The sequence below is a fragment of the Corvus brachyrhynchos genome, unplaced genomic scaffold, assembly GCF_000691975.1.
Source record: "Corvus brachyrhynchos isolate BGI_N302 unplaced genomic scaffold, ASM69197v1 scaffold142, whole genome shotgun sequence".
Taxonomy (NCBI): domain Eukaryota; kingdom Metazoa; phylum Chordata; class Aves; order Passeriformes; family Corvidae; genus Corvus; species Corvus brachyrhynchos.
Window position 1 is genome coordinate 8108443 of NW_008237226.1, and position 15593 is coordinate 8124035.

Here is a 15593-nt window from a genome sequence, read left to right on the forward strand (position 1 = left end):
AAAAGAGAAAGAAAACCCCCAAACTTTTGCTGTAAGTTTAATAGCCTCTTGGCTACAAATGGCATTTGACAGTTGATTGTAGACTGGCAATTTGCTTTGTGTATAATGGGCCAGCAGGCAAATTGCAGATGGCTGCACTACTGGGACTGCATCGGACTGTCCATAATTCAGTACATAATTTGTTTCCTCCGTTTGTAGAATAAAATAATTTATCCTTAAAAAGAAAGGTCTTTCCGTGCAGCATCATGCTTCCAGATAGATCACATTGCAGTGAAACACTGTTTCATGAGAAAGCTTGATCACAATGCATTCATGGTTACTATGCCCAGTCAAGACATCTAAAATTTCCACTGAAGGAGAAACTGCAAGATCAGGATAACCCCACTGACTTTATTAGTAGCAGTAGTCAAACTTCTATCACAGAACCCATCACAACTTTTATTTCTCCTTCTGTTATCATGTGTGGGCTGAACATCCTTATTTGGAGGCAACATATCCTCCTCTTCTTACCCAGCCACTTGAAGAAATGTGTTCCTACTGAACAAAGAATGTAAAACTCTCAGGTGTAGAGCTTGTGCTTGTTCAGACATCTTTTGTGAATTGGAAACATCTTGAAAGAAAGAAGCACACCAAAAACAGCTGTGGCCAAGAAAGCTGTTTTCACTTCAAAATCCTTTTTGGCCAGTGACATGCAAGTGACAGCAGTATGTAAATGACTTTCAATGCCACTAACAAACACAGCAAAATACTACACAGACAGCAGACAGCTTCCAGTAATTCATCCTTACAAGGATTCAGATACTGACACACAGAAAGAGGGAAAGTATGCTTTTGTTTGGAAACACCTCTGCATGAAAAGTTTTGTCTAATCAATCATTTTATCATGGTTCATATTTAATATACAAACATTTTTATCTTTCATAGTCAACAGGCTGCACAGCTACCACTCCTCTTGTCCATTTGCTTCATTCTCTTGCCACAACCCCAAAACTTGCCTTTAGAAATGCAAATATTACAAACCTCATCATGTCTGGCAAGCTTTTACCAACTAAAGCACATTTATCCTTATTGTCACAAAAAAAAAAGTAAAACAGTATAATTGCAGAAAACTACAGCTGACTTGTATCACCAGCACAGATGTAGAATAAATATAGAAATAATTAAAGAAATAAAACACACACCCCAAAACCCACCCACAAAAAATCCCAACACACTTAAAATTAAGAGCAGCAAGCCAATAATTACCTTCCATCAAATGTAATTACATGAGGGTCAGTAAATGAGTAGCAGTAGGCAGTGGGTAGGTCCCTAACTGTAATCTTCAAAACAAAGAAACAAATTGTAAAACATGTCAGATTAGGAAATAAATGGACTCAGGCACATTATTTATTTTATTATAGTGATGCCATGAAGATTTTTGCCTTTTCTTTTATACCCCTGTTATACCTTTTTACAACTTCTGTATTCCTGGTGCTTTTTGCCTACATTCTTGGACTTGTTTGTCAAGCTAAGAGACTAAACATTTTAGAAGCTCCGTAGTTAGGGATCAGTGTGCCCCAGACCCCAAGGTCCTCTCCAGAACACATTCTGTGAACCAAGATAGAACCATCCAGGGGAAGGTTCCTTGGGCAGGGGGGGCTCACTTGAGCCTCTCATTGGGGAATCTTTGATAGATATGCTAATTAGTAAAGCCTATAATGTTATACCCAATGTTGGGGGGGAAGTAACAGGAAGAGAGACACAGAGACGCAGGGAAAGACTCGGTGGGGTGCATCTCAATGCATATGACCTGGACATGTACACCTAAGGATCCTTAAAAATAAATACCAAAGTAAAATCCCTTTTCCCCTTCTAACTGTGTATGACTCTTGATTTTAAGACCAGGAAAAGGCATCAATAGTGGTTTACTTTATACTAAATACATTATATTATACTTTTAATCAATCTGAGTAATTACGTCAATATTAAAAGGTAAAAGAAAAAAATTCAAATTAAAAGACAGAATTTCAAGAAAAAATAAAGCAACTAAAATCAACCATTTAGAAATCTTGGTGCGAATCAGCAAGTCACAACTGAAATAAAAGCTTCATTAACACCAGCCACACTTCTGGTCAGTTTACAGAGCTTAACATGAAGATTTTTAACCTGCATGCTTTCTGGAACATAGCCATTCCACAGAAAATTCTCACTGGATATAGGTTCGACTGCAATTCTGGTAATCCTGTCTCCATCCTGCATGAAGTCTGTCACAGCAGTGAAATAAATTACAGCTTGACTACAGATTCCATTATTGCAAGATTTCTGGAGAAGATCCACATGACAAGAAGAAAGAGCCAAGTTTAGACCTAACTGCTCTTTACCTGTTTTAAAGAAAATACATTATTAGTGAGTTCTTCTAAATAAGTCACGTTCTGCATATTACTGTTAATATAGATACTAACTTATTTACACACACTTTCATAAATTAAAATAATTACTCATTTTTCTTGGGTTTGGTTCGGTCATGTAAAAAACCTCCTCTCTACCTCTTCATATACACACCCAACAAAATGTTTTTGCATTTCCCAGTTTGATAGACAAATAGGAATCATGATAGGCTTGCTAATGTGAAAAAAAATGGTTGTCTACATAGGCAAGGCTCCTCCTGGTTCACAGGATTTGTGCTTGAAAAAATATTACAGAAAATGTCTATAACAGTAAAAAATGAAGACTTTGTGACTGCATAGATCATACTTGCAGTGCAACAGGTAAACAAAATCAACTGAATTATAAACTTTACAAGTATTACAGTATTCTATCTATTCAAGTTAAAGAATGTGACTCTGATATCAATGTCTACCAAAACAACACTTACAAACTTCAACAAGTAATTCTTTCATATTTTCAGCAGCATTATACAGACTGTGAATCCTTTTTGTAATATTTTAGAAAGTATTTTACAGTGTCACAACTTCTTTGAAGAAGGAAACCAGCATAGTATTTATAAAACTCCATTAAATATGCAAAATATAAAAAAATCAGGGTAATACTTACCTTCATCAACACTATTTAATGTCAGTGAGATTTTGCAGTCACTTTCTAGCTGGCTAAATTCAGGACAAGGAATAGGAATGCTACTTTCTATTGTCAGTCTGTATTCCTTCCCATCTTCTGATATATCATATGTTTCTGCATGTATCTATCACAGAAGAAAATGTACTTAAAATGCAATCTGTGAGTAAACTGCAGCACTGCTTCCTAATCAGTTAGGAGTGCTTATTTACACAGGCTGAGGAGCAGCAGCACATTGAGAAGAGGCAGACACAGCAACCCGAGTCTTGAAGAGATGGGTAAAGGGGCAAGGATAAGGAAAAGGCAAGGGTAAAGGTTAGCTAGAAAGGTAAGGAGTTAGCAAACCACATTAACACCACAAAAGTTAGTAACTCCTGGAAGCCAAGATACAAACAGTTTTGTGTACTGTCTGGGGGAGGGGGGGAAGGAAGGAAGTGGGAAGCTACCTGCAGGCAACAATTCCGAAAGAATTTGGAATATTTCTCCTGGGATTCCTCTCTGCAAGCTTACAATACAGATCACCAAAAACATATAACCAAAAACTCAGTTAGAGATCAGTAATAGGGGCCTACAGCTGAGCTTGGTAGGCTGGGTGGAATCCTGAATGCAGACTCACAGGAAAACAAAGATAACCCATTGCCTCTTTGCAGGGTACACTGTAGAACTGCACTTCCATGAGAGAAATCTGGGCCCTGATCCCACAGAAACAAGCGCAGGCTAAGTCAGCAGGACTATACCCAATATGTAATGACATGCAGTACATCTTTCCGGGACTGGGATCCCATTCTTGGCCAGCAAATGGCTCTCTATAGCTCTATCCACAGCAGGAACTATCACTGGTTTGGCACTCAGCCTCTGACCAAGCAGCACAGCACAGCCCACCTCCCAGCTACCCTTCTTTAAGCCCAAACCAGGCTGGCTCAGGGCTGTCACCTCAAACTTTATGAGCACAGCGCCAGTCGGCTCCAGCTGCTGGAAACCAAGGCCCACACTGGGTGTGCAAGGTGCCAATTCAGCCTTCCTGCACCTTGAGTACATAGGGAGCACACAAACCACTGCGACTCTCTTGCTTTTGGACAAATTTAAGTGCACCTCAGCTGACAACATGCTCTATTAATTCACAGTTAATACATTTTAAGTGCCTTCTAGTCAGACGACTGATTGCTGTAGCAACACTCAAAGATTACTACTACGTTATGTTTTTACAAAGTTACCTTAATCCCAGCAAAAAATTCCTTGCTCTCAACTGAAGAGCTTTGTATATCTGGCTTCTCCATGAAAAAAGCAGAACTGCTACAGTAGACCTGTAGGGTAAAACCAGAATAACAGAATACATTTTTGGTATGAAGTGGTCACATGAAGACAAAACCCTACCGCCATGGGTTGGTTCAATGGATTCATTGGCCTATCTTCTGGCTGTGCCAGAAGGTACCAGTTGCCAGTGGTAAGTACAGCTAAAGGAAAAAACAGAAACAGACTGAGCATGCTAGGACCTTCTCCTGGCATATTCTAACAGTGGTGCAGAGACTCATTCAACTAATGGCTGCATAGAAATCATATTTAATGGATACCTAAAAAATCTTTTCTGGAGCATTTCTGCAACCAATGATACCTGTGAAAATGTATTTTACACTTGCTTATATGTTATTTACTACGTTCTTTTCCATTTCTGTTTTTGCCCTTTAATTTTGTTTAGTGACCATTAGATCTTAGATTATGTTTTTCCTGCTGTTATGGACCTGGATAATTTTTTTCAAGATGAGGAATTCAGTGCGGTTTCCCTCCATTGAACCATTTCCATGCTACTAGACACTATGGTTTTGCTTTGGTTTTGTGTTCGTTTTGGGGTTTGTTTTTATTTTGCTGTATCCATTTTGAGATGTGTTGACCACACATGCAGTATTTCTGATCCTGAAAAAAAGAAGAGATTCATAGCAGCAGGAGGTAGCTTATGATTGTGTCTTTCCTTTTGACTGTCACCAAGCCAACACTGTCAGGCAAGTCTTCGCAAAGTCCCCAAAGGATTTTTGAGGATTAACAATTGCTATTGCTGTCCATAAACCATCCAAGCAGCCTGGCTTTGGCCTGAACATACATATGCACACCAATCACGTTTTTTTGGGTTTTATTTTCTCCAGGAAAAATTAACCTGTATTTCAGTATAGATATGTAAAAGGTTTATTGATTTTCCAGTGCTTAGGCTTCTCAAAGTTACCATGAGAGCCTAAGTCCTCATTCTGGTACAGTGGAAGGTAGGGCATCACACTGCTTTTGATGGCAGAGATTAAAACATATAAATCCAAGACACAAAACCAGTAAGCAGCAGCTCATCCAGAGAAAAAATATCCATCTAATGAATCAACAACACAGCTTTTCATAACCTCTGGCTCTTACAGCCTCTCACTGAGATGCAGTTGCATCCAAAAATCCTCTTAACTTACAGTATTCTAATAAAAATTTACCTCCTGGAGGCACACTGCACTGTATTGAGACAAACAGTATCAAAACCTTAAAGGCAGTGGTAGTTATAGTTCTGTGGTATTTACACATTCATATGGGCAGTTGGTGTAAAGTAGAGGCAGTAGGCTGCTGCCAAGAAAACTTATGCAGCAAGGTGCTGGACCTCTCGCTAAAAACTGTCAGTGTCTACTGAGCCATATTTGCAAATACACAAAGAAATCACATTAATGGTTTAACCTACTCTGTCTCCAAGTCTGACGTTTATCCCATCTAGTTCTAGAAGTGAGAAGGTATGAACTGCTGTTTCACGTGTAAGTTCTTCCTTGATACCTTCAGGAGAAAGTCTTGACCAAGTTACAATGAATCCAATAGAGCTGTTTGCAATAGGAATGTCAAAGGTACACCTTAGGTAGATGCTGCCTTTGATCATCTCTGCTACAACTTCAGGAACAGATGGAAGTGGTGGTGACACAGACGGAGATGATGTAGGAGCCAGGTTACCTAGTCAAACAGAAGTGTGGTCTGTGCTTTTTATTCTGCACAAAATCAGTATTGGATACAATGACATTGACATATCTTTTGCCAATTAATACACTAATAATATTACCTTTTTCATTTGTGGAAATACTACATAATTTCTTAAGAGAATCAAAGAAAAATGTGTATCTTTCTTTTATTAATTATTACATGGAGAAAAAACTCTTTATGAGCTTTTGATTAATTCTAGCCAATAGGGAGGTGATAAAGAAGGGAAAAAAAGGTAGTCCAAAAAACCCCAAACAAGATAATAAAATACAATTCATTATTTTACCAGGCAGGAGAGAACAACAAGCAAAGCAATGTGTCTTACAGAAGAATAATTTCACTATTTATGAACACAGTGGGGAAAAGAAAAAGAAAAATGAAAAAGAAAAAGGCTGTTTAGAAACGAACAGAACAAGCAGCAATATGATTTGTAGATTCCTCTTATATTTTACTCCTGAAGAATCAAAGTAATCTGTCATTCAGCATAATTACAAGTACTTCCTGACATTTTGATATTCAAAATATTCTGAGAAAGAACTTTTGTAATCCAAAATTGTCTGAAATTACCTCCCAACTGCTCACTTTGCAGCAAACCAAGCAATACCCTTGATAACATGAACATGTTTTTATTCAAGACAGAATATGACTAAATGGTGACATTATTGGGTCACAGATGCACAGAAAACCTTGAAAATCAAAACAAAATACTCACTGCTACAGATGCCTTCAATTCCCATTCCCTCAGGATCACAGGTCTGTGGCCTTGCATCTGAAACAACTACAGATTGTTTTGACATTGTATATTCACGCACATACCGAATACATACACCAGTGCTCTTAGATTATAGACCAAATGTCACAAAACACTAATTGAAGTGCAAACTTGCAGAATAGAAGCAGTCTTTTAATCTGAACCACGTACAGCTATGACAGCAGTGAGCACAAAGCCTTGTGTTGGAAATCATCTAGGACGAAGGGCACAGAACATTCTAACACCTCTACAACTTTTACTGCTGATGTGCTCAGCCAATACTTATACATGTTGTTAGCAAATAAAAAGGAATTATACTATTCTCTTAAATATATATTTTGCCTCCCCAAACTCACATCTGAACACTTCAACTGTAACCCTGGACAGTGAAGTTCAGTGCAGACCTGCTTTGAAGAAAAATCACCTTTCCTACAGAGGCCTAAGGAAAAGTGCTTGCGCACTGCTATTGTTTTGTATTTTGAACACTGTAGAAAAATAAGTGGAACTTGGATTTAACATGAAAATGCTAGTTAGCCACTTTACTCAAACAACATCAAAAGGGCAGCAGCAACACTGGAAATCCCATTCACCAAAAAGACTTAAGAACAGATTTTGCTGTTCCACACTTCAGTGGTATAACGTTTGAATTCCATAGCATGTAGAGGACAGATTGAAAATTTGCCTCAGTTGTTTACAGCTATCAAGTGTTAAAGAGAAAACACAGTACACATGGTAACCTAGATACAAAAAGCAGTACAATAGTACAATGTACTTTAAATGACAACAACATCTTAAATGCAGGGATTTAACCTCAAAATGTGTTTCAGATTTACAGCATTCAGCAGAGGCAAACACGAGTTATGCTTTTTGCCTGCTTTGCTTTGAGGCAGTAAAAATTTGCTAGTTCGCTGTCTAGCTGTGATTTTATATCTTCTTTCCTCATCATGTACCAGGATGCAAAGTAAATTGCAAGTCCTACTGTGCAGGAGCTCTTCATTGTTTCAGGCACATGCTTCCTGAACCCTTGGAGAATGTCTTAACAATAGGATCTAAAGGTGCCAACATGGCACCAGAAAATCCACTGATAGATTTGCTATTAAGCTTTTGAAAGAAGTCAGTAATAGAAAATATGACTCCAAGCAATACAGCATATGATGCATGAAAATATTGCTGGTATTTTCACAATGGTGTGTTATACAAACTAACAAGAATTTCCTACTACACTAATTTGTCACAGTTTCACTGTATTTATCACTGTAAGGATTTAACCATGGGTTCCTTATCTGAAAAATCTGTCATGAATAATGAAATACTGAAGTCTTGAGCTGTGAACACCAAGATACTTCTGCAGCACAAGCACCCAAGACAGTGGGAGACATTGCAAAAGGTCTCCTGTTCTTTCTCATAGTACTAATAAAATGTGTATCAGTAGAGCATTTGTGTGTTGAATTTTCTTCTAGCAACAACATGTATACTCTCCAGAAAGATGATAAGAGTTACAACAAAAATATTCCTAACAATGCTAAATAATAATTGATATAAATACAGTTTGCTCAAGTTCTTGAGACAAAATTTACTCTGATACATAATTCTATGCATTTTAAGTAATGAATATTTGGAGAGTTTGAGTGCAGTGAACTACACTGAATTTTGACTTCTAGATGTGTCTTATAACCCCACCTCATTATATGGAAAATTTCAATTCTTGAGTTTCTGGGCTTTGAAAATTAGTGAGATGTTACATGTAAGTTAAAGAGGGGTGAAGTGAACCCACCTCATCATTTCAGATCATTTCTTCTCTAGTATCCATATTGAAATTCAGGATTGCAAGAAATTTTAGCAAAACTATTTCCTGACATTTCCACTCCACCAAATATCAGACAGATTTAGATCAGAAACACACCCCCTTAGCTGAGTTAGAGCATGCATTTTCTTACCTTCTGCACAATACCCCATGCATCCTTGGGTGGGCTGCAGTAAGTAAACAAAGAAATCTCCGCAGTTCCTCACCCTGACAGGGATTCGGAAAAGACAGCAGTCTTTTGAAGTGCTGGAGAAAAACTGCCATGTAGCACAAGCTGTTAACTGTTTCATCTCACCAGGTTGAGGCATGGATTCTGAGTCCCTCAGAGACAACCAGACAGGGGCTTGAGTCCCACAGTGATTCATCTTCAGCACCAGAGAAAAACATCAGGAAATGGTTAATGCTACATCAAACTGTTGCTGTGCTTCAATGAGAGGTACATATGTAATTAATTTCTCGCATGAGCTTTTAGCAAAGTTCAGACAGTATAACAGAGGGATTGCTGACTTTCCTCCTCAAGGTTGAATACAAATGCACACAAAAGAGACCTAAGACCTTTTTTGAGCCTATTGAATTTGTGTTTGTTTCTAAAGACAGGCTACAATTTAGTGCCTGAAGAACTTAACTGGAAGCCACACCTGAGTGTTTTGCTCAAAAAAGCTCACAGTTGTGTTATGGCTTAGTGAGCTACTTTGCACCATTAACCTACAGTAAGTGACTGTGTGGATGCTATCAGAGCACAGCAAACACAGTGTAGAGCATACGTACACTGAGTATCAACTAAAGGTGTTAAAGCTGACACCTTTTATCTGCCCTTTGCCATCACCTGAAGGCTCAGCTAACCTGGATTTCTTCTTAGAGATGTGGGCAGCTGATGCATTCGTATGTTTAAACTGGTTTATATTAATTTAAAAGCAGTTAATTGATGGGATTCTAGTTTATTTTTTAAGAGACTGTGACTGTGAAATTTCAATTCATTAGAAAAATCAAGGGTAAAATATTCTAACGACATTTTCAGGCATTTTAAGGAAGGAAGTGTCTTAAAAAGGGGAAACTAAAAAGATGTATCTCCTTAGAATATAACAGAGCTCCAAAATAAAGCTCTAAATAAGCTCCAAAATAAAGAATTACACATCTGAAGCATTAAATATTTCAAGCAATTATTGAGTCTTTGGAGGCTTTCAGATGGCAAGGAAACTAACCTTCAGTCAGCTCTGTTAGTTCAAGCTATTTTAGGAGTAATCTCTTCTGTGACATGATGACTTTAAAAGCTCCACAGTTACTGGATTCATGTGGCTGCAACTCTTTACACTGCTCTCACATGGCCTTCCTAACACACTGGCCATCACAGAGTTCCAGCTTTACAGCTTGATAGCCCTGCTATGCTGCCACTGAGAAAATTTCTTTAGCACTGAGTAGAAATTACAGTTTTTGAGTCCTCTGAAAGGGATTTAATTTATCATCCTCTGCTACTGCCAATTCAGTGTAAAATTTTCAATGCTTAAGACTTAATTTTCCAGCTAACACATTTTAATATAATCAAGTTTTTAGGGAAGATAGGTACTTTGTATTGTTCCACATCAGTTCCCTTAACCATACTCTTTTTTTATACCTACCCTACTGAAAAATTCTTCACCAAAATATCTATTTCTCAGAATCAAATGATTTGTAACAATACCTCCACGCACTTGGTTGGCATCTCAGCAGGCTTATCAAAAACCATGAAGCGATACCATCCTGGTGTTAGGGAATGGTCACAGATTAAATCCTGAATAGATGATTGCTGGAGGTGGGATGAATCAAAATCCACACTTCGGTAAGGGCTCTGCAGGATCTGATGTCCACCAGGAGAGCACTCAAGAACTGTGGAGCAAGAGCATTTCAAGTATCAAGATGGAATGCCTAACAAGTATTTTAGAAAAGATGTTAAGCATTTTTAAGTGAAAAAAAGGATATGTTGCAATATCATGTGAAACTAATTTTATGAAAGAATATATTGAAGTCTTAGTAACAACTACTGTGGATGTTAGCACTCTGAAATTAAATAGAATTCATTATGTCATAACTTTCCTTCTTTTAGTGGACAGTAAATGCAATACTAACCACATAGGCACTTACCCTGGATGCAAAACCAGTGGGAAGGAATATGTTTATACATATACCTGGATTTGGGTTTTCTCATCCCACTGGTGTTTGCGAAACCTGAACACAAATGGGGTGTCAGATATATGAGAATATAAAAACCTTACCTTAAGAGGAGTAAGGATTATCCAAAGGTCTTTGGATAGAATAGACTATCACTTTACAGAACTCCTCTGGATGAAATTAATTCCCTCATATGGATGAGAGAGTTGGATAGCTGCATGCAGTTTGCATGTATACATGCAGAACATAGCAAAAGCATGTATGAAAATGGGTAGATGCTTGGTTAAACATTTTAAGTCAATTTGCATGAATGACATACTAAATACATACTAAATACAACTGCCAAACATATTTTTTGACATTTAAGTGACCTTGTGGTATCAAAAATTCTCTCAAAATTGATAGATAAAATGAAGGATCAGAATATGAAGAAGTCTTTATCACAATTTTTTTTTTTAAATGCAAACTCATTCAGAAATAAAGCAGAATGACAGAATTTCTGAGTCTGATCAGGCAGCTAAGTTGACTTCTGTCAAAGACAGTGACAACAAAAGTTCTGGATAATGGCATATTTACATGCAGAATACTGAATAGCCACTGTTGTTCAGGAATGTGCTTGAGAAGTGAAAGTAGGGAAAAATACAGTAAGGGAATGTTTATAAATAAGTGACATTAAAAGTATACCTATCTATTTACCTTGCTTCTAAAAATGGACAGCAACTGATGCTGACTGTGAATAAAATTTTGGGTTATACTGAATGATACAGTGAATCTTAATTCTTGCCTTCATTATGCTACTATTGACTTTAAAGATGCAGCTGTAAGCAAAGCTGTCTAATGTTACATTTTGAATATGAAAGCTCTGATCTCCAGGTTTGTCTGTATTTGTCACATATTTTGCATGGTATAATTGTGTCACTGATTAGAAACATCTTGGCTCAAGTCATGCAATGATTTACTATCTTCCACATTTTTCATGTCATTCTAGATAACCACAGTTATAAAACAGTTTCAAAATCAGGTAATTCCCCACCTTTAAACGGAGAATATGCCCTAGTAAAAGAATAGACTTTATCTCTTTCAGCACAGTATGAGAATCCTACAGTCTTTCAAAGACTGAAGATTTAATCTGATATGGCTTTAGGCTACCCAGGCAGGTAACAATAGCTTTATCTTCTATCCTCTAAGGGCAGCTGGAAGTCAGTGTGATTGACTGTGCCACCACTGTGTTTCTGAGTTTCTTGTAGTAGCCTGTAGGCTATTCATGTCCATACAATTTGACCTTACAGGGAACTTACCCTTCACTGGAATTTAGAGAAAAGCTCTTGAAGAATCACAGGTTAGTCATGTGTGTTATTGAAATGTTTTTTGAGCAACCTACAGCACAAGCAGTTTACAAACCATGATGAAAGTTTCTTCCTGTCCTCTGTTTTTTACTGAAATTATCCCTCTCATACAGCACCCTCATTAGTTTTCTTTCCTGTAACTGAATCACTCCTGAAACAATTAATATTTGTTACCTTCTCCATTAATAAATCAAGCTAGACATGACAAGTCTTTATTTTCTTTTCTTCCACAATTTAATTAGATCATCGTTTGATAGATCTTTAAAACAGCTGAGTGTAGTCACTTGTAATAGGGTTATAAATCCTACTAAAGATCAAATTATAAGTTTCTTATTATTATGCATATCACTTTAAAATGCCATCAAGCTCTTTATGAATCCAGTGTATTCTTTTCTCCTTTCTACAAGTATGCTAATATTTCTATAGTTATTGTTTGGAAATCTTTTGCTGTGTAACACTGGTTGATTTTTTTTTTTTTTTTTTTTTTTTTGTTCTGCAAAACAACTGAAAATAACTGTCATCATCAATAACACAAATAAAAATGTTGTGGTGGCCAAGCCCTCTTCCATATAAAACCAACGTTTTTACACACCTGACTGTAACTGAAGTGCTGTCTAACTTCAGCAACAGCAAAAACAAATAAAATTATCATATTTATGGACAGACATGCAAAAAATTAATGTCATGTTCTCTGCAAAAACATTACCCCTGCAGAACAGAACTGCTCCAACCAGAAGCATTTAAGAGGGAGTTGGCTACATTTTCCACTGAAATCATGATTTCCTTATTCAAGATGCCTTAAATAAAAATAGATTTTGATATAAGCATTCTTTCAAATATTATTCTCAGGATGATGAATACTGACTTTGCTGAAATGCTCCAGAAAAGCTTTGCCTGTGTCTAACACCCAGCAATTTTATAGAATCATCGACCAGTTTGGGCTGGAAGGGACTTTAAAGATCATATAGTTCCAACTTCCCTGACACAAGCAGGGACACCTTTCCCTAGACTAGGTTGCTCAGAGCTCCATTTAAGCTGACCGTGAACACTTCCATGGATGGGGCAGCTACAGCTTCTCTGGGCAACCAGTTCCAGTGCCTCACCACCCTCACAGTAAAGAATATTTTTCTAACATCTAATCTGAACCTACTCTCTTTCAGTTTGAAATTACCACCTCTTGCCCTGTCACTACATGCCCTTGTAAATAGCGTTTCTCCATCTTTCTTGCAGGTTTCCCAATGATTCAAGTCTGACAAAATTATAAGGAACTGAAAACAGGTTCTGATAGCTTGAAAGTGCTAAGGAAGGTTGCCTACAGGGCAGGCTTACCTACCAGCTCTGTCCAGGATGTGAGCAACATTAAATCAGGGGAAGATATCTGTGCTACTGGTGACTTGACTTCATCCACAATCACAAAATATTCTAACACGTTCTGACACAAAACAGAACACTCATGTATGTTTTAACAAAATTTAGCATTTACTCATGATTATTCTTAATGGAAACCTTTCGATATATATGGGAGTATTCTTTTAATTTTTTTTTATGGACCTTTAAATGTATTAGTAATTTAATAACTTTCATTTCAAATATTTGCGAAAGAATAATGAAATTCTAATTATAAAATACACAAATGAATACTTGAGAAATAAGAGAAATATTCAATCTCCTCTGTAGATTGTGTACCTGTGTTTTCACTTAAGCTAGAGGAGATACACGCAATAGGTTATCAGTAGGTTATTAGGAAAGACTTGTTTCTAGAAAGTTGTAACTCTCCCATTCTTTTCGGAGGTCCAGATACAACACACTGCCTGCTGAAAAAAGCAGTCAATCGTGGGAAAATACGCAGCTGTTTCCCTAGAATTTGAGTTTACTTATCATACTCTGTGCCTCTTTCCGCAAACACCTTATATATACTGCACATGGCTCTCTACTGTTCTTTGACTTGTGTCTCTGCACACCAGGAAGAATTGGATTCCATATTTGCTTTTTCTTGACTGTTTTCAGGACTAGTGCAGTGAGCTTTGCTTTGATCCATCCCAGACTTCCTTGGTCCTGATGGATACTGAGAAATGTGACTCTAAGCTGCAACATCTTAAACACAGGGATAGCTTTGTGCTAGAGGATGAGCGTTTTTGGAGATACAGACAAAATCTCTGCACACACTTTGGGGCTTCTACCATGGCTGCTGTAAACTGGGTCACATAATAGGTCCTCTGAACACCTTAACCAAAAGTCAGAAGTTTCTGAAATCAACACAGGAGCTCATTTACCCCAAGGAGATATTAAGTGGCTCCTGATGACTATCTCTGAGGCAGTCGGGTGGAAAATTAGTTCCACAAAGGAAGGGCTTTTCAACTTCCTGTTCACATCTCTATTTCATCCATGTGCAAAGAGGGGTCAGTGATTTTTCACCTGTCCAGAATGTTTCCAACAGGATGGAGCAGTCAGGAACTGAGGACTGCTGGGTACAATCTGGAGTAGAAATGGGAAAAGGAATCACAGCAGACTACGGACAGGCAAGGGCAGAGTGGCAGCACTGGCAATCCAGTTCCTCAGGTACAAAAAGCTTGTATCTCCTGCTGCCCAAAGGCTGGGGTCTGGCAAATGACCATTGATAAACTAACAGAGTCTTTAGTAAGCGCCCACTCTGAGTGTGAATGTGCTTTTTCTTGCATCTACTGACTGCAAAGGATGCAGCATACCAACATACTAAGGTAGAAACTAGAACTGTGACTGGATTTAACAAAAGTATTTGTGGATCTAAACTCTTCCAAAATAATAAAATAGAAAAAAGTTCACTTTTTGGAAGAAGCTATCCTGGAACAACTTTTTAGAGTAAAAGAAGAATATAAAAATTAGTGTAGCTACCTAAAAAATACCATCTTTTCTGATGAGACCTATAAAAGAACATGAGCAAAAATGTTGTAGCAATGACAGTATTGCAATCCCATGGAGCAGGAAAATGGTGACTTCTACTCATGGACCAATGAAGAAAATCGAACCACAAATTAATACATCTTTATACAATAACCTCATTAGACTGGGCGTTAAAACCACTTTCAGCCTTTTCAACCACTCCTGTTCACACCCTATGGGGTGCTTTGCAAAAGTAGTAAATAATCACATAACCTTTATGAAAGAGTAAAATATGTGTTTACAGAATGTTTTCTAGTAGTTCTCATTGCAGTATGTTATTGTATCTACTCTTGATGTGGTTTTTATATCCGAAATTTGAACTATACAGACACAGGTTTTGAAGAGGTCCCAAGTAAGGATGCGCCAAGGCGCTGCCTGTGCTCCAACAACAGGCGAAGAGCGCCGGGAAGAAAGGGTGGGAGAACCAGCACCCCTGGTCTTGGAGTTCCCCTCGGCAGGTTTTCCCCGCAAGTGCGCTGTGACAAGGACAGTTCCTACGCTGACTGAACTTATGAAGTTCAGCCTCTTCCAGGGAAACCTGGGACACGCAGCCCCTGCGCTCGGCGGCAGGCGATGCGCGGGCACGGGGAGA

General features: G+C 37.9%; 1 protein-coding gene across 6 annotated transcripts in view; it reads right to left on the reverse strand.

The window, feature by feature from the left end:
• Window positions 1-10461, reverse strand: part of VWDE (von Willebrand factor D and EGF domains) — a 31780-nt gene extending 21319 nt beyond the window's left edge. For 5 of the 6 annotated variants that reach the window (XM_017729347.1, XM_017729346.1, XM_017729343.1 and 2 more), the window contains exons 1-8: window positions 10270-10448; window positions 8725-8956; window positions 6749-6814; window positions 5753-6012; window positions 4266-4355; window positions 3034-3178; window positions 2146-2360; window positions 1246-1319 (exon numbers count right to left, since the gene is read on the reverse strand). In XM_017729347.1, the coding sequence (XP_017584836.1) occupies window positions 1246-1319; window positions 2146-2360; window positions 3034-3178; window positions 4266-4355; window positions 5753-6012; window positions 6749-6814; window positions 8725-8956; window positions 10270-10314 (1127 nt within the window). In that variant the 5' untranslated portion in view covers window positions 10315-10448. Of the gene's footprint in view, window positions 1-1245; window positions 1320-2145; window positions 2361-3033; window positions 3179-4265; window positions 4356-5752; window positions 6013-6748; window positions 6815-8724; window positions 8957-10269 lie in introns of all 6 variants that reach the window. The other variant, XM_017729348.1, reaches the window with a different exon arrangement.
• Between the last annotated feature and the right edge of the window lie 5132 nt (window positions 10462-15593).